The sequence below is a fragment of the Acanthochromis polyacanthus genome, chromosome 6, assembly GCF_021347895.1.
Source record: "Acanthochromis polyacanthus isolate Apoly-LR-REF ecotype Palm Island chromosome 6, KAUST_Apoly_ChrSc, whole genome shotgun sequence".
Lineage (NCBI taxonomy): Eukaryota > Metazoa > Chordata > Actinopteri > Pomacentridae > Acanthochromis > Acanthochromis polyacanthus.
In genome coordinates, this window is record NC_067118.1 from 26,854,524 (window position 1) to 26,873,006 (window position 18,483).

General features: G+C 38.5%; 2 protein-coding genes across 2 annotated transcripts; both read right to left on the reverse strand.

Annotated features, from left to right (window-relative positions):
- Positions 1–813: 813 nt before the first annotated feature.
- On the reverse strand, positions 814–2,219 carry tcf15 (transcription factor 15). The gene is made up of 2 exons (XM_022187281.2): positions 1,515–2,219; positions 814–1,144 (listed from the first exon to the last, which is right to left on the reverse strand). The coding sequence occupies exons 1-2, from the start codon at positions 1,989–1,991 to the stop codon at positions 1,082–1,084; spliced, it is 540 nt and encodes a 179-aa protein (XP_022042973.1). The 5' UTR covers positions 1,992–2,219; the 3' UTR covers positions 814–1,081.
- An 11,370-nt stretch (positions 2,220–13,589) lies between these two features.
- Positions 13,590–18,311, reverse strand: srxn1 (sulfiredoxin 1 homolog (S. cerevisiae)). The gene is made up of 2 exons (XM_022188151.2): positions 17,998–18,311; positions 13,590–16,560 (listed from the first exon to the last, which is right to left on the reverse strand). The coding sequence occupies exons 1-2, from the start codon at positions 18,235–18,237 to the stop codon at positions 16,351–16,353; spliced, it is 450 nt and encodes a 149-aa protein (XP_022043843.1). The 5' UTR covers positions 18,238–18,311; the 3' UTR covers positions 13,590–16,350.
- Positions 18,312–18,483: the final 172 nt, after the last annotated feature.

An 18,483-nucleotide genomic window follows, 5' to 3' on the forward strand; every position in this document is an offset into this window, starting at 1 on the left:
ACCAGAAACCCCGAAGCTTTTGCTGTGGTGGAGCCACAGGCTTCATAAACAACTGCTGGCAACATTAATGCAAACAGTGGAAATGTGTGTGAGAGAGAAAGTCATCGTTCAGCAAAGACATTTTAAACCTGGAAACTGTGCAAATGGAGATCAAGATAAACTGAGCATTTTAGTCACAGATAAACTTTAAATATTTTAAAAGAATTTTAAATGTTTAGGTTGAGATGTTTCCTTTCCCAAACCACAGTTGGCTTGCTGCTTCTACACTACCACACTGTAAGATAAGTACTTTAAAACATGTGAATTCTGGAAGCAAGAGGGGCAGAAAAAAATGCATACACTGTAACATTCAAAAACTGTCACTGCAGTGAAAATAACAGCAGATATCTGTAAAATATTTATATTGTTAGCTGATTTACATATAGTAAAATCAGTGTTTGTAAAATAAGTGTTCAAAATTAACATGTAAACACACACTTTTCTTCTGTGAATTTCACTAGTTATTATGCATGATTTAACAAATCTGTAAAATAACAGTAAATTGTTCTAAAAATTAGTTAAAAACTGCTTTAAAATATTTTTACAGTGCACCCACCCTGCTTAAGATGATTTTTTTTTTTCAAAAGCCTAATAACTTAAAAACAGCAAAAGCCTGAAAAGATGTTGGTGGCACAAATATAAACACTTTCTGTTTTTTCTGTTCCAGGCATCACTGCAGGAAACCTGAAATATATATTCTGGTGGGATTTAGTTCATCTTGTTTGTGCTCGGTGGTGTATTTGGACCAAAACTGGGAATAAGAGCAAAAACGGCTTTTATTTTGATAAAATATATTTTATTTAAAACTTTTACTTCACAAAAAAGGACACAAACCCATAAGTTTCGAACAAATGCACTGCATCTTTGAAAAACATATGGATTAAATTTCTCCGTCAAGTATAAATAGTCTCTTCTTTGGTTCCATCATTTGATCCAGCATGTGAACATGTACACGTGTGTGCTTTGCGAAAAAACAGCTCGGACTCTTCCCTGAGACAGTCTTTGAGGATTTTCAGGTTGCTAATCATTCACTGGTCTGCAGTCAGCGTCTCATTCGCAGCGGACCCAGCCCTCGCATTTTCAAACAGTCTTTTCCATCCTTTATCTGGAAAGAGAGAAATGACTCAGTCAGATCAGGATTCGGGACACCAGATGTAGCTGTAATTTCTCCACAGGGAAATAAGGGAAATGGCTTCTACAGATCAAAAATCTCACGCTTTAATGTCAAGTCATTTTCCAAATGCAACAGGGAGATATTTTACACAACATGCTCTGCTCTACAGTGAGGGTTTTACAGTGTGGGGAACTAAAAGTGCACACCAAATGCGTGCGTAAAAGCGACATAGTGATTTAAAATGAAGCTGCATCAAACCTCTTGTTACACATGAACTTAGAACTGATGAGTCCGTTACATGTTCTCCAACACAGCAGCTGTATTTAAGTCTTCATGCATGAAGATATAAAATAACGCTTACCCCTTTCCTCTGGTTGCTCAGACAGAATGTGCAGATGGTCCGCGGCTGCTTCCCTCCACTCTCTCCTTGCGCATGGACCGCGCCGAGGCACGGCTGTCCGTCTGCGCCACCGTCTCCAATGAGAAGCACGTTGGCCAGATGGGAAATGTAGCTGGATGCCAGTCGAAGAGTTTCTATTTTGGATAGTTTTCTGTCCACAGGCTCGGTGGGTATGAGAGTCCGCAGGGCTGTGAAGGCGGTGTTGACGCTCTGGGTCCTGCCTCTCTCCCTGGCGTTAGCTGCGCTCCTCTGCTTCACCACCACTGCGGTGTCTCCCTCCAGTTTGCGCGAAATCCGTCTTCGTTTCCCCGTAGAGCCACAGTAACTTTGCTCCGAGCTGCCGTCGCTCTCGCTGCGGTTTTCATCGTCCTCGGACGTGACAGTAAAGTCCGAATAGATCAAGTGCGTCGCCACAGGCCGCAGCATGGCAAAAGTCATCCTGAAAAGTTACCACCGGCCCCGGCTCCAGATCCGCTGCGCAGTCAGTCTGAAAACAAACTCGGGGACTTTCCCTGCATCTCAGTACGGCGCAAAGTCTGCAGCATGCAATCACCTGCGGAAAAAGGAGGTTTTTAAGAACGCTGGCCGACTAGTTGGCCTGGTTCAGGATGGACCCAGACTACCTGGTCAGCAGGGCTCTTATAGCTGGATGGGAGGAGCTGCTGTAGCGCACAGACTTACAGTAGCCTCTCCAGTGAAAACACTCCAAATACACTAACAGGAACATGAGAAAATGCCAATCACCAAAAAATGAGTTCAAAAGAGGAGAAAGTGATCATTGGAAACCACTGAAATGTTGAAGAACCACCAGCTGTGTGTGTTTTTGGTCATTTAGTTGACATGTTGAGTGCAGTTGCAAAGCAGTTATGGATTTGACTTGTTGAATCTCTAAACACAGTACAACAAGAAGAAAACAAGAAGTGTTAAAACAACATAAACTAATTACTTCAACTTAACAAGTGATATTAATGCTGCTGGTTTGTCAAATGTGCTGCAATATTTAGATTTCTTTCAAATGAACAGTTTGTTTTGCTGCAAGTAAATTTTAAGTTAATTTGAAGTTTAAAATTTTTCTCATTTTAGGTGTTTTCGAAACCTAAACAGAAAGTGTAAAACTGTCCTTTCTTCTTTTACTTCTTTACACACACACACACATATATATATTTTTAAAAAATCTCTAAACTGTACTTTTTAATATAGTAATCCTACTTAAAGAAGAAAATAGTGGTGGAGTTGGAGCAAAAACAAGTTGACAGAATCCACAAAATTTAACTGCCATCACCAAAGAAAAAAGATAAATGAGATCAATTCAAAAGAGAAATTTACCTTAACTGCAGCTCAAATACACTTTTTACAGTGTACTTTGGTACTGGCAATAATATTCAAGAACAAATTGTAGACTGTGTGACCTATAGTTAAAGAAACAGTATATTTCTATTATCATTCTTGTATCTCATGACTGGTGTTTGTCAAGATGGAGCTACTTAAAGCTACTTTATAAAATGGGTAAATTAGTCTAAAAAATCTGCTATTTTTACTGAACTAAACTCATGCATGTAAAAATTAATAACTGTAGCTGCCAAATAAAGGAAAAGGGATACTAAGTACAATCATATTTGTCTTCAAAATGTTGTTCAGTAGAAATATAAAGTTGCCTGAAGTAAAAACTAAATGAATGTACTTAGTATTTTCCAACAATGTACTCACTGGATGCAAGTAACTCTGCAAGTGCAAGTTTATAAACTTGCAAAATTCAAACACATTGTTTCTGGGTTTTTTTAAAGGCATTTAGGGACTAAAGTTTGCTTTTACAGCTAACCATCTTGTCTTAGTGTGACATGTTTACGGTGCTGCCACCCGCTGGGCTCTGTTTTCGTTGGGTGCTAAACTGCAGTTTTACCACCCAAATGAACTCTCAACAAAACCTCCCAACATCTAAGCATGAATGTGCAGTATATGTGTCTGTAAACCAACTTTCTAATTCACAAATGTCAAATGTCCTCTTCTTTGAATATCATCTTCAGAAACATAAATTAACTGTACATTATTTATATGACAACAAACAGGCTCAGAGTAAATAATCCCTCTGTTGTGTCCCTGCATTAGAAGCTCCTCTTGGCTCCCGCTGAGGCTCGCATGTCAGGCAGCAGGAGAAAGTTAAGTGTGAGTAAATAAACAATGAACAGATGATCCCGGAATGGCCAGGATTTATTTGCTCGTTGCCCTGAGTTCAGAAAAACAAATCGGTGGCAAATGGATGATTTAGTCCCTTCAAGTCAGCAGACGCGAGCTGGCAGCACATTCAGACACTTCAATGTTCCTCAGCTGCATCAACAGTCAGACATCAGACAACCAAACTGTCTGCTGAAGGAGCTCTGAGGTCTTTGAAAGGACACCATACACAAGACCCTGCACACTCAGAGGCTGTGTGAAGATTTCAGTTTGCAGAAATAAGGCAGTGTCCTCAGAGGTTTAATTTAATCTGAATTAATTAAAAACATCACGAGGTGTGAAAGACACACAAACTAATTTAATTTTTTTGTGATATCTGATGATCCAGTAATAACACATTAAAGGTCAACAAGTACAATTAGTCACATGTACCACGAAGTCTTGTTGGGGATTTATTTTGTGTCTTTGTGGGTGTAGTAGAACATGTGTGAATGTGTGTTTTTGTGTCTGACTCTGCATGTTGACTTGGCACCAGAGACAGAAGTTGAAGCTTTCTGAGAACAATGCTCGTACTTCATGGAACTGTGAAGAGCTCTATTGCTCATCCGGAAGCAACAGATCCGTTTGTCCACAGCGATGAGGCCAAACCATGTTGGGTTTTCCACCCACCGAGGTTCAAGTTGAGCTACACACGTGGACAAAATTGTTGGTACCCCTCAGTTAAAGAAGGAAAAACCCACAATTCTCACTGAAATCACTTGAAACTCACAAAAGTAACAATAAATAAAAATTTATTGAAAATTAAATAATCAAAAACAGCCTTTACTTTTGAATTGTTAATTAACATAATTATTTAAAAAAACAAACTAATGAAACAGGCCTGGACAAAAATGATGGTACCTCTATAAAAGATTGAAAACTATTTGACCAGAGTGACATGATTAACTCAGGTGTGTCATTTAATTGACATCACAGGTGTTTCCAAACTCATAATCAGTCAGTCTGCCTATTTAAAGGGAGACAAGTAGTCACCCTGCTGTTTGGTGAAAAGGTGTGTACCACACTGAACATGGACAACAGAAAGCGAAGGAGAGAATTGTCCCAGGACATCCGAAAAAAAAATATAGACAAACATCTTAAAGGTAAAGGCTATAAGACCATCTCTAAACAGCTTGAAGTTCCTGTGACAACAGTGGCTCATATTATTCAGAAGTTCAAGACCCACGGGACAGTAGCCAACCTCCCTGGACGTGGCCGCAAGAGGAAAATTGATGACAAATTGAAGAGACGGATCGTTCGAATTGTATCCAAAGAGCCCAGAGCAACCTCCAAAGAAATTAAAGGTGAACTCCAAGGCCAAGGTACATCAGTGTCAGATCGCACCATTCGTCGTTGTTTGAGCCAAAGTGGACTTCATGGGAGACGACCAAGGAGGACACCACTGCTGAAAAAAACTCATAAAAAGCGAGACTGGAATTTGCAAAAATGCATGTTGACAAGCCACAAAGCTTCTGGGAGAATGTCCTTTGGACAGATGAGACCAAACTGGAGCTTTTTGGTAAGGCACATCAACTCTATGTTCATAGACTCAAAAAGCAAGCATACGAAGAAAAGAACACTGTCCCTACGGTGAAACATGGAGGAGGCTCAGTAATGTTTTGGGGCTGCTTTGCTGCATCTGGCACAGGGTGTCTTGAAAGTGTGCAAGGTACGATGAAATCTGAAGACTATCAAGGCATTCTGGAGAGAAATGTGCTGCCTAGTGTCAGAAAGCTTGGTCTCAGTCGCAGGTCATGGGTCTTCCAACAGGACAACGATCCGAAACACACAGCCAAAAACACCCAAGAATGGCTGAGAGAAAAGCGTTGGACTATTCTAAAGTGGCCTTCTATGAGCCCAGATCTGAATCCCATTGAACATATGTGGAAGGAGCTGAAACATGCCATTTGGAGAAGACACCCATCAAACCTGAGACAACTGGAGCTGTTTGCTCATGAGGAGTGGGCCAAAATACCTGTTGACAGCTGCAGAACGCTCATTGACAAATACAGAAATCGTTTAATTGCAGTGATTGCCTCAAAAGGTTGTGCAACAAAATATTAAGTTATGGGTACCATCATTTTTGTCCAGCCCTATTTCATTAGTTTGTTGTTTTTAAATAATTATGTTAATCAACAATTCAAAAGTGATGGCTGATTTTGATTATTTAATTTTCAATAAATTTTTATTTATTGTTACTTTTGTGAGTTTCAAGTGATTTCAGTGAGAATTGTGGGTTTTTCCTTCTTTAACTGAGGGGTACCAACAATTTTGTCCACGTGTGTAAGTCCAGGAACAGCAGCTCTGTCTGACCCACAGAGAGAAGGGTTCTGTGTCTGACCTGCTGTGTATTTTGTTATTCGCTTGATGACTGGTCAGTCAATTTATCAGATTGACTCAGAATTTTGTACATAAACTCATGTTATCTCAAGGATAATCCCACTGACTTTGGTCATTTCTTAACTTTTCATCTTGGGCCTTTACTAGGTTGGCATTTTTGGTTTTTAGTGAAATGTCCTGAAAACTATTGGGTGGATTCTGCTGTAACGTTTGCACTGATAAAACAAAACAAAGCTGCAATTTTACAGATTTTCATCTTTTTATTTCACAGATGTTTTCCACATTGTTGAATTTCACAAAACATCAATGAAATGATTTGCATGTCTATTGTAAAATAATATTAAACACCTGTAACTGTGAATAACATAACATTTCCATTGTAATTTCACACATATTTCCTTTTTATTTAGTAGATGAAACTGTTAAATTTAATCTTGTGAATATATTTGTAAAATCAAACACAGTTAGTGATGCTTGACAGAAAAATAAGTATTGGTTCAATGTGTATAAAAAGATCTGTTTGTTAAATGAGAGAAATCTTGTTTAACTACTGAAATTTTCACATAACATGTTGAATCAATGTCATCATCAGTGTATAAGACCTGTGATAATTGGGAAACTGTCAAAATACCATTTCTAATATTATATAGAATTTATCATCATGTTTATCTGTCTGCCTGTCTTTTATAGGTAATTTAATTGCTTTTACACATGGAAATATCTTTCATTAAATGAAGGGATGTCTGACATTATCGGCCCGATATGGGCATAAAAATGTATTATCGGTCAATATCGTTATCGATTTTTTTGCCTATCATGAAAACCGATTAAATAATGCCTAGATTTCGCCAGCATTTACTGGACTCCTAGAGGGAGGGAGAGAGGGAGAGTGTGAACTGTTGTTTAAGACAATTTTTTAAAAATGGCATAAATATGGCATTTTTCCCATAACTTAAGTTGAAGTAATTTTCTTATTTTGCACAAACAATGTTTACATTTGGAAAGCCTTGTTGCATTTGAGAATGCATCCAGTGGGGCATTGCAATAAAATTAGGCATGATGTGTTTATTCCACGACAGAAGACATGTGATGCTACCTAAAACTAGTTAAATAGCCAACATATACTGGTATCGGCTGATATCGGAATCGGAAATTGAGAGTTGGACAATATCTTCATATTGGTTACTGGCAAAAAAGTCAATATCGGATATTCCTAATTAAAAGTTATAAAAACACGGATGATCTCATATAAAAAGGAGACTAAATGGTTCTATTTGGTACAGACCTTCATGGCAGCCACAGGATGGATCCTAATGATTCTGGTAATAACCTGGCCTTTGTTTAAGTTTAAGGTTCAAAATTTTACCAAATGGGTTCCATTAAACTTAGTTGACACAGTTACACAATATTAATAATAACTTTATTGTATAAAACCTTTTTGATGACTTGGATAAAATGTCTCAGATTTTTCTGACAGATGCTGCGATTTGATTTGAGATCTAATTTGTCAAGTCAAGCTTCAGTTCAATATTCACTCTGTAATAAATTTAAAAGGTGATGGAGCATTCACACATAAGACATAAGAGAGAGACATAAGACAAGACAAAAGGCATCACTGTCACATAAGGAGGAAAGCAAGAGTTTGTAAAACCACAGACATGACAGCCTAAACCCAGGGCACGAGGTGTGGCTGTGAAATTATGAGACTGGATAGATGTCAGCTGAACTCCAGGGTGCATGACAAACCACAAAATATATATTGATCAATGGGCATCCCGGGAAGCCCCAGAAAGTTTTAGCCTCGTCAAATTAAATAAAAAAAGCAATACAGCATTAGTCTCATTATTTAATAGCCATACAGAATAAATTCCAGTCTTTTTATTTGCAAATTGTGATACATTCATTGTTTAGCTCCAATTCAAATAAAGCAGTTTAACAGTGCAATACATTGATGAAGTTCATTAAATGTGCAGGGAACAAATAACTGGAGACTAAAAATAAACAAAGATACCACTAAAGTTAAGTAAAGATAAGTTAATTTTAAAGATTCCACTGGTTTTAGATCATCAAGGAGACAGTTTCCTTTGGTTTCTTTCATTATGAGCCTGATTTTAGTAACTGGTAGAAGAGTTCTACCTGAGGATTTGAGGTTGCAGCAAGCCATGAAGTGCTTTAAATGTGATCAGTTATAAAACTGAATGGCAACCGGTGAGGGGAGGCTAAAATTAAAATGCACCCGTTCTGCCCCAGAGGTCCCCATAGCAAAGATCTGCATCTGTTCATTAAAAAGCAGCTAAATACCAGAGTGTTGGACAATCAGTGAAGAAACCTCCTTATATTACTTTGATTAAAATGCCCATCGTGTTGCTGAGCTTCATTTCTGTTGCATTAAGTCTGGTAAAGCTGCAGCTGAGAATCTTTTGAACAGATTATCTAAAATCAGGTTTTACTGACTCATTGTTACAAAGTTCCAAGGACAGAAATAAAAATGTTGATTGTTGCTTGAGTTTATCAGATCTCACTCCTGACTGGCGATGGAGACAAGAGGACTTTCTGTGTTTCTCTCATCCACAGAACCAGTGGTTGTTCATTTTGAGCTGTTCAGGGTTTAACTGATCCCTTGACCTTCTTGTAGAAAATCATCAAAGAATAAATCTAACGAGTCTTGTGCGTGTATCCGCAGATATAGTTTTAGAGCTCCATTGTTGTCCAAAAGCCATTAAAAACACATCAGTGAGTTCAACGCTGCCGCACTGTGTGACATGTCCCTTTATTACAATCAGTGTGGGCTCTGTAGTTTATTTAGAGTTGATCCCACACACACTGTCCTGCTGTGCTTAATACTCACTTTAACACTAAATCTGCAGCTGAAAATAGCCCCCAGAAAGGCAAAATGTAGTCCTGTTTGAGTAGCGGTAGGAAGAAATTACAAAAACTGTCTGCTTACAGCACATTATTTAGCTTTTTTGTATATGAGATTATACAATTCAATTGTGACCCATTTTTAACACTTAAATCTTCACTAGCTATGAATGGACTTGGGGTAATTGGGAATTGGGAAAGAGAGATCTTCCATCAGCACTGAGGTTCACTAATGGAAAGAGAAAAATATGGCTGGGATTTGTGGTTGTGTGAAGTTGAAATGAACTAGGGAACAGGTTTAAACCCACATTTTAAGTCATACAGAAGCACATGGAAAGATCTGAACCATGGCATCTTGGATTAGCCGCCATCTAATAATCTTTATCTGCTAAATGTATGTAGGAATTACAGAACATGATGGTGACAGCCAGAGCCCAGTGATGGAGCAAGTATTCAGATTCTCAAGTAAAAATACTAATACCAGACTGTAAAATACTCTGCTACAAGTAAAAGTAGTGTGTAAAATATTATTTAAGTAAAATAATGTGAGTATAATCAGGAAAATGTACTCAAATCAGCTTCTTTAAGAGGTGGAGTGGCTGTTTTTCACAGGATTACAGCTAGTGAACGTATTTTACTGTGTGAAAGAACATTTGTCACCAACCTGAAATGCACTGGTCAATCTCAAGGGCAAATCACGAGCACCAAATTCAGAACTGAAAACAAAATAGTGATTTCATTTTTTAAAGCAGCTTTGTTAACTGCAGTATTTTGTCAGAAACAACAAGAAAATGTATAGATTATTGTCATTGTAACACCGTACTGTACTGTTCATACTTATTAATACAATAGCATCTGACTGACATCAGCTTTGACACCGTTCACGCAAAGAAAAAAAACATTTAAGTGTTGGATTCTTGCAATCTTCACAGCTTGGGCTGTTTGTGTGAAGTTGGTGTGTGTACAGACTATTCTCAGTCCACTTAACTCTTATCAGTGCAGCACAGTGCGTATGTATTTTTCTTTATGGCAAAATATACCCATAAAAATAAAGGAAGAGGAGGGAATGATGTCATTGCATAAATACTTTGAGTGAAAAGGACAAAGTGTTGAGAGTGGGGGGGGTGATGGAGCTGCATCATCTGAATGGAGCTGACCTCTGATCTTGTCACAAAAGCTCATTCTGAGCCAGGAAAAACTCTGTAATGATTATTTCCATCATGAACTAATTTCCTGATGCTTTTTGTCGGTGTGAGAAAAAGCATCAGAAGAGCATCAGGAGAAGCTGCAAGCATGAAATGTTTCTTTTGCATGAAAAAAATTATATAAACAATCATTAAACTTGTTGCCAAATAATTTTTTTGTGATTGAACTAAAACAAGATTTTATTATAAGCTTCAAGTGTTTATGATAAAATCTCAATGTGTAAAGTAACTACTAACCGTATCTTACTTTCCTCTAAACTGTAGTACAGTGCAAGTAGAAAAATGAATTAAAAGTGCCTTAAGTTTGTACCAAACAAAGCCACCACTGCATAATCCCTGCTGTGTAGATGCATCATGCACCTCAATGTCCAGCTCAGTGGATCATTCATTTTTTGTCTTGTCACATAAAAAAAACAGTTTTTTCTTTCCTGCTGAAGGTCTTTTATGAACTTGCATTGAACATACAAGAGAGTCAACAAAAAATATACTTTTTACACTTAATATCTCTATTCACCAATCAGGCATAACATTATGACCACCTGCCTGATATTGTGTTGGTCTCCTTTGCTGCTAACACTCCTCTGACCCAGTGGAGCATGGACACAGGAGCTCTGGGGATGTCCTGTTAATTCTGTGGGTCCTGTGGGTTGCAGGGTGCGACCAGATCAGGCAGTAAGGTTTCTCAGTAAGATTCGGATCTGGGCAGTGGGGAACCCGGGTGAGGACCTTAGCTCTGTCGTGTTCTCTGGGCCATGCCTGAGCAGTTTTTGTGGCGTGTCGGGGTGAATCGTCCTGCTGAGAGTTGAAACTGGCATCAAGGACTCCTGTTGCCATGGAGGGTTGTTTGACCTGCAATGTTCAGGTGGGTGGTACATGTCAGACATAGACATGAATGTCAGCACTCAAGGTTTCCCAGCAGAACATTGCATTGTAACAAGATGTTTTTCACTTCAGCTGTCAGTGGTCAGAATGTTGTGGCTGATCGGTTTATAACAATTAATACAGCGGACATTTTGATCCATCACAGCAAAAAGAACAGAGGTGCATTAAAATTACTGCTCATTGTTGTAATACTGAATCATAATGGATATACAATATATAACTGGTACTTCTCGGATAGTCATTTATCTTGCATTTGCACTGTTTATACTGTTAATACTGCTAATACTATATAAACCTTAGGGAATTCATGTTGCCCTTAAAGCTATTCCACTTAGATTTCAACAATGCATTTTTACTGCTTCTTTTACACTTCTTCTAGGTGAACCTAATCTAAGTCAAAATCCTGGCAGCACTCCCTCTCCGTGCCTCTATTCCATCTTGGTTTCATTCCACATTTTCTTCCCCGGTCACAATAAATGCAACATTCAGTACATGCTGGTAGAATCTGAATACTTCCTCGATCACGGGACGACCGGATTCACCCACATGTTCTGATGATCGGACGGTGCTTAAACCATGATGCCATGCTCTACAGCTCTGTCCATGTGTTTTTGTATGAGGTAAAATGTGCATAAAGTATCTTTTAACAGCCGTTTTCCCATCAGTTTGAACTTTACCTCAACAAAACCTCAGCCCAAACCACATTCTTCTGTTCAACACCTCACCATCTACCTTTAGTATTGTTGTAACTAGTCAAAAGAGACACAGACCTCCTAAATCCTATGACAAGTCTAACACTCAGTGTAGTATTAATGCAATACTTCACACTTTTGCAGCCTGCCTTTGGCTCTCAGCCTCAATGACACTCATTTGTACTGAACTCGTAAACGTCTAATTTACTGATGTCACAGCAGACAAGTCGGGCGTCGCGTCCTCTCGTCCAACTGAAGGCAACACAGTGAAATTAGAGGACAAAGCTGCTGTGTGCTACATGATAATTAACCAGAGACAATTCCTTCTACTGAGTGAGGCCATCTTTTATAGCTCATGCTGTCCGCTTGGCAGGGCTCATCAGTGGAAGTGTCTCCCACGTTACAGCGCTGAAGGCTGTGCGAAATACAACCTACTGCTATTATACCACATGTATACTTTAACAAAGCTACGTAGAGAAGAAGGTTTATGCACAATGTGTCTCTGTGGGGAGGTCAGAGGGTGGACACGGCAACGCAAACCTGGCACAAATTACACGCCTGCAGCCACCGGTATAGTCTGAGGGAATTCCGGATAGGAAGCTGTGAAAAGTCCTCGTCGAGTCAAACACCTAAACCTAAACTCTTTCAAGAGGATTTGGCTGTAATGCCTTCTGAAGTGGAACAAATGGGTGAGCTGACTAACCAGAGATCGCTTTTCAGTCTCAGTTTAAATGTCGACAAACTCTGCAGGAGAGTTAGAGTCACCTCTGTAGGGTTTCAGTCATATGCCACTGCACGAAGCACTTTCTAGACCAAGAATTAAACACTGCCACAATAAAACATGTTAAAGCAGTCTTCTAAAATTAGTTTTCAACTGAGACCTTAAGCAAGTGGCACATATGTCTCCTTAAAAATGGTCCGGAGTTTAGTAATCAACTCTTTTTAGCTTGTGCAGTACAGGCAGCACTGACATGATTTCACGGATTCAAATATGGATTGTCAGCTAACAAGTTGATGCACAAAAAAGAGAAACCACAGAGATGTTCTAGGAAAAACTATACAAGTCATTCTTTTTGTGTTGCCCAAAGAAAATGAATGACATTTTTACTTTGTTTCTAACTAAATCCAGGGAATAGTTGGATTTCCCTTGATTATTTCTTAACCATAATAGTTAAATTGGTCATGTAAATCTCTAATGCTAATGTTTTTTCTCTAATAGAAAACACTTTGGGTCATAATGTGTTGTTCTAAATGTGCTATATGAAAAACGGTAACTTGTCTGACTTTACTAATGGTTATGTGTTGCTGATGTGGATAAAACTTTTTTCTAATCAGGAAATAACCAAAGTCTATTAATTCTCATTCTCTCTTCCCTGTCCAATCTCACACCAAAAGCCATAAAACAGATCAAACTAGTTTGTTGACATGAAAAATCACTGAATTTCAGACAATTGACCTTCAAGTCTACTTCCATCCTCACTCAGTGCCTTTTACTTCTCTTGTCTGCCAAGCCTCTGTACTTATAATTATAAAAATCAACATAATATAATATCAAACTAAGTTTCTGTTAGGAGCTCAACAGCCTCCTGGGGATCCTCAAAATAGAACAAAAAGGGAAAAACTTTTTAAAAGGACTGTCTGCATCATTTTGACTTTTTGTCCTCATTTCAGTATGAGTCAGCTCTTTCATATTCCTCCATAATTCATAACACTGTTGCTTGTTACAGTAATTAATAAAAAAAAAATCTCCTTAGATTAATGTGTTAAAATAAATAGGTATTTATTTTGTTAATGTCTTTTTTGTGCTGATTCTACAGAAGAGAAACCATACAAAAGAGTGGAAATCAGGGCAAAGAAATGAAATTTAATGAAAGGTTTGCAAACATGACAGACACCATGAGTCCTGTTTCTTTAAGTCATTACAGAGTAACAACGACACATGGTAAAGAAAATAGCATGAGCAGTGACATGGCTCCGATGTACTGCTGTGCTCCTTTAATGTGTCATTGACAACTGTCACACAACAGTTCAATCAATCATTTACTCACAATGTATCTAGAGATGCTTAAGTACAACAAGCCAAGACCAAGTCTAGGAAAACTAACTTCAGGAAAATATTTAAGCTTATAATATTTTAAGAATTTTATGTGGTTTTAGGGGAATTATTGCATATTCACCTTTAAAAAATATATTATCTGGGAAGCCAATTTAAGGGTTTAATATCTCCAGAAAGTTCACTCCCACAGCCATGAAATTAAGTGAGGACACAGACAAAGTTGTTTCCAGTTAATCAAAATGACTGAATAGCTCCAGCAGAGGCCAAATTTTGAATTATTCACTCTTGAAACTGGAAAAAGTGCAGCGTTTTTAAACAAGGGTCAAATTGGTACCCCAGAGATTCAAAGGTTATATATGTAAGTATCAATATCTACAACTAAAACAGTCTTTGGTGTGTATTCCAACAATTTTTTTTTTTTTACCATCAACATGGTGCCATGGACTCATTTGTAGGGCCACAAAGACTAATGTGCATGGAGGTTTATATATTGTCATTATATCTGCAAAGTTACAAGCTGCTTTTATGTTGTCAGACATGGAGGAGCAGCACCTCTATCACCACAAATGACACAGACTGACCGAGATGCGAACAAATGACATCCCTGACCACCTCTCACAAAACAATAAGTAAATGAAAAACAATGTTAAAATCCAATCCATTTGTAAAAATGGCCTCAACAGTTCCCCTTCTTAGCCCCCCAAATCCCCTTGATCTGCTCAAATCCTCGGAGATAAAGCGTGCAGAACCACCCATGGAAACCGCTCCCCGAAGCAACAGGTGCAATGTATATTTTCATACCAGTATTGCGTGTCAAAACCCCTTTGAGGATATGGTTACTTCCAGACAGTGAGCGAGCTACAGGAAATCTTCTCACACGCGACGATTCAGAGGAGAAATTTAGAGTCCTTTAGGGCCGGTCGGTAAAAGCTGCCCCTGGTCTCCTTTCATTTCCTCGATGGCCACAAAGGGAGATCGTCAAGCAGCTCTGAGCTCGCATTGTGAGAGCGCTGATGTCGGAAAGGCTTCGTCTTGATGTATAGATTACCTATATTATTCTGTAAACTGCAGTTCCTTCCTCCAAGGCAGAGGCGAGGGAACTGCTGTCTGACTTGATTTAGTAAACAGGGCCAGGCTCAAGGTCAGCAACAACAACAAATAGGGCTTTATCTAATACATTTACCGAGGATGATTTGTGCTGTTTACTGTCAGATGTATGCATTTGTACTCTTAAATGCATCTGGGACTACAGGATAAAGAGAAAGCCAATATTCAGGTTATTTATACATTATTTGTTAGAAAAGATTTAATCCGATTGCACTTGTTTAGGAGGGTTTTCATACAAATTTATGAGTTTATGGAAGTTAACGTGTGCTGAATTCCCCCTGCTTCTTTGTCAAAACAATCTGTAAGGTTACAGTCCTTTTCAGAGATGACAAGACAGAAAGACTAATGACAGGCAGAGTCAGTAAGACTCAATCACATCCTGCATTTTGTCAGCCTGATGTTCTCACAGCACCTGACTCCTCTGACGAACCATCTGCTCTATAGGCTCTTACTTTTACCTCGTTGTCTTGTGCTGTCTTTAACACCTCAATTAAAGTTGACTGTGCATGGAACAAAGCAGCTGAGTATGACTAAAAAGCACGAGAGTGTGTAACACCAGAACTGCTGAGAAGTTCTGGTAAAAAGAAAAAGAGAAATAATTACTACTGCGATTACTATTCTGATTGAAAAGACGTGTCCCGCAGGACAAATTCATTTCCTCCTCATACCCTGCTGCTGCAACATAAAGCAGGTCTGTGTCCTTTGAATTCTAAAATTAAAACTAGTTCCACACAAAAAAAGACTGACTACAGGGACCTTCTGATATAATTTCAGACAAAAATAGCTTCCTCGGTTCTCAGTAGAAAGAATTCAAAGGTGCACTTGAAGGAGAGCCACTGGCGGCTAGAACAGGCCCTTTTTCAAGTGTCACAGCAGGAAAGGCACATGTGTAAAGAGTAAAAGTAAAAGATGCTGAATTCCATTTATCTGCTTTAGTTTCACACTCCTGCTAATATGCATGCTGGTTCACTGTCATTGCTCACTGGGACTCTTAAACAGAGGACAGATTTTGATATTTGGTATTTCTAAGTCAAGATGTCTGCAGTGAAAATGCTTTAATATCTGTAAACAGGTCGCTAAATTACTATATATATATATATATATATTTTCACTCCTTTATCATCAGAAAGTGTTAACTGTCAGAAAACATTTATTTAAGTTACTTTTTATCAGCAATTACAGCTGGGATTTGAAAGTTAAAGCTATGATAAGACAGATATGCAACTCGTAAAAATGCACAACTAACAAAAACACAATTATGCACTTATTTTTAAGCCATCTCTAATGATAAACGGTGTCTTTAACAAAAGAGTTACATTTCCCCCTGCTGGTAAACCCTTTACTGTGCAGTTACCAGCTGTAACACAAGAGTCACATCTGTTGGTGTGATCCACCTGAGTCAAGTCTCTAAAACAAAAAAAAGCCTCCAAGCTGCTGCAGCTTCACCGCAGATCAGGCGTAGAAGACCCCAAATAAGTGCTCAGGTCTGTGATGTTTGATCTGATGATCTTGGCTGGAATAGTTGGCATATTCAACCTCTGATACGCAGCAAACCTGTGACAGCCTCCGAACGAGTAGAAGTAATTTCCCCCCTCTCTTCCTTTGATCCAGAGCACATCAATCGGAGGAACAACGCTGATGTCTGCTGTCTCCTGGAGGGAAAGACAAACTGTCAATTAAAATATACAACAGCTGTGGAGCAGAAATTATGCAAGTATTGCAAAGAGAAATGTCTTGAAGTGAGAAGGAGGTAAAACACATGTTCATAAAGCACTATACTGGCTCTTAATTGCTATAAACTGTCATATTACAATTAAATAAATGATACACTGCAACGGAATGATTAGAGTGATACTGGTGTATATGTGAGAAGCAAACATGACAACAAGCATTCTTTTGCTGGAACACAGTAAAATCATTAAGGGGAAAAAGCAGTTTGCAGAATTCATTATAATTATTCAGGCTGTGGAGCGGCAAAATCAGAATTTGAAGAATTGAAGTCTTCGTCATAGAACATTCAGAGATCAACTAGCTGACCAATTAAGCCCTAAGCTACTATTGATCTGATAAATAAACACCCCATAACTGTAAAAACGACAAAACTATAAGGTCAAAATGAACAACCTTGAACTCTATGAATATATGAGTTGTGAGAATTTTAAAATGTAATATATTAGATTGTCTACATCACCCAGACTGACATCTGGAACCCGACGTTTTTACCTCCATCTAGCGAAATTAAATCTGACAATGAATAACAATGACCTCATAATCATGCGTCAATGATGCTGGTGTTATTGAACCTGCTTTAAAAATTCTCAGCAGCAAATCGACCAAATTTGATCCACATCCATTTTAAAAACAGCAGCGGAAGACATATTAAGATCCTCTTAAGTAAAAGTAACAATAACAGACTGTAAAAACACTGTAAATGTCAGCATTACAAATCATGTTTAAAGAAAAGTATGTAAGTAAAACTGGGGGAAGTGGTTAAGTTGGAGTTAACTTGAATGCTTTGTACATGACTGCAGGTAACGGCTAACTAATTGTATAATTGTTTGGTTTTGGCTTTTTACTCTCACTGTCAATCACACAAATAACATGGACATCATTTCCGTATCAGCAACAGACAGCAGATTTACTCTGATATTAGTCACTTATTTGGGCTTTATGAGTGAACATGTCTCCTCACCAACACCTGCACCTTTTCTCCTGGACTGATTACTATTTAAATCAGTTAATGAAAACAGTTAGGCCTGTGAATCAGTTGAATGCCTAATTTTAAGGCACACAATGAGAACCACTGGTCTCGCTGCTGCACTCACTGTGATATTAATGTGGAATATTAGCTAAGCAGAGAGCCTCGAGCACAATGTCTCACATTTTATATTCATTTTACTCTGAAATAACCTGAAAATTGTGCAATTATCAGGTTAAAATCTTAAGATCGCTGGGCTGTGAACCAGTGTTTCAAGATCCTAACAAGGCCTCTGATATCACATAACAGAGATTTTCCTATAGAGTTTTTGGTTTCTCTATCTTCTTCTGTCTATCCCACAATAATACCAACATATCAATAGTTATTTTACCTTTATTGTTTCCATCAGACTCTGGACTTTCTGTTCATCCAGCACTGAGGGAAACGGTCTGATGATGACTTGCATTGGGACGTTATGAACCTCCTCCACGGTGTCCGAGTGAATCGACCTGTTGTCGCTGGTGTTTTGACCGTCCGCCGCACCACAGTTACTGGACATTATCGATATGTTTCTACTGGACAAAAATCCCACATTAAATCGAGTTTTAGCGCCCTGCCACAGTCGAAACATTCACCATTCGAGTGTAGCTCTGTGAGTGAGTAGTACTTCCTGGAGTTTCTTTGCGAGATGCCAGAGATGGTTTTGATTGGTTATCGTCACCGTCAATCACACATGCGCAGTGCCCCGCCAGAACCGTTGATACGTCAAGTATACAAGTAAAGGAACTTTATATGTTTGTTTCGTCAGTAATTACACGTAAATACTTGCGTTTGTTGTCATATTAAGAAGTATTGTATCACATCTTGTATTTAACTC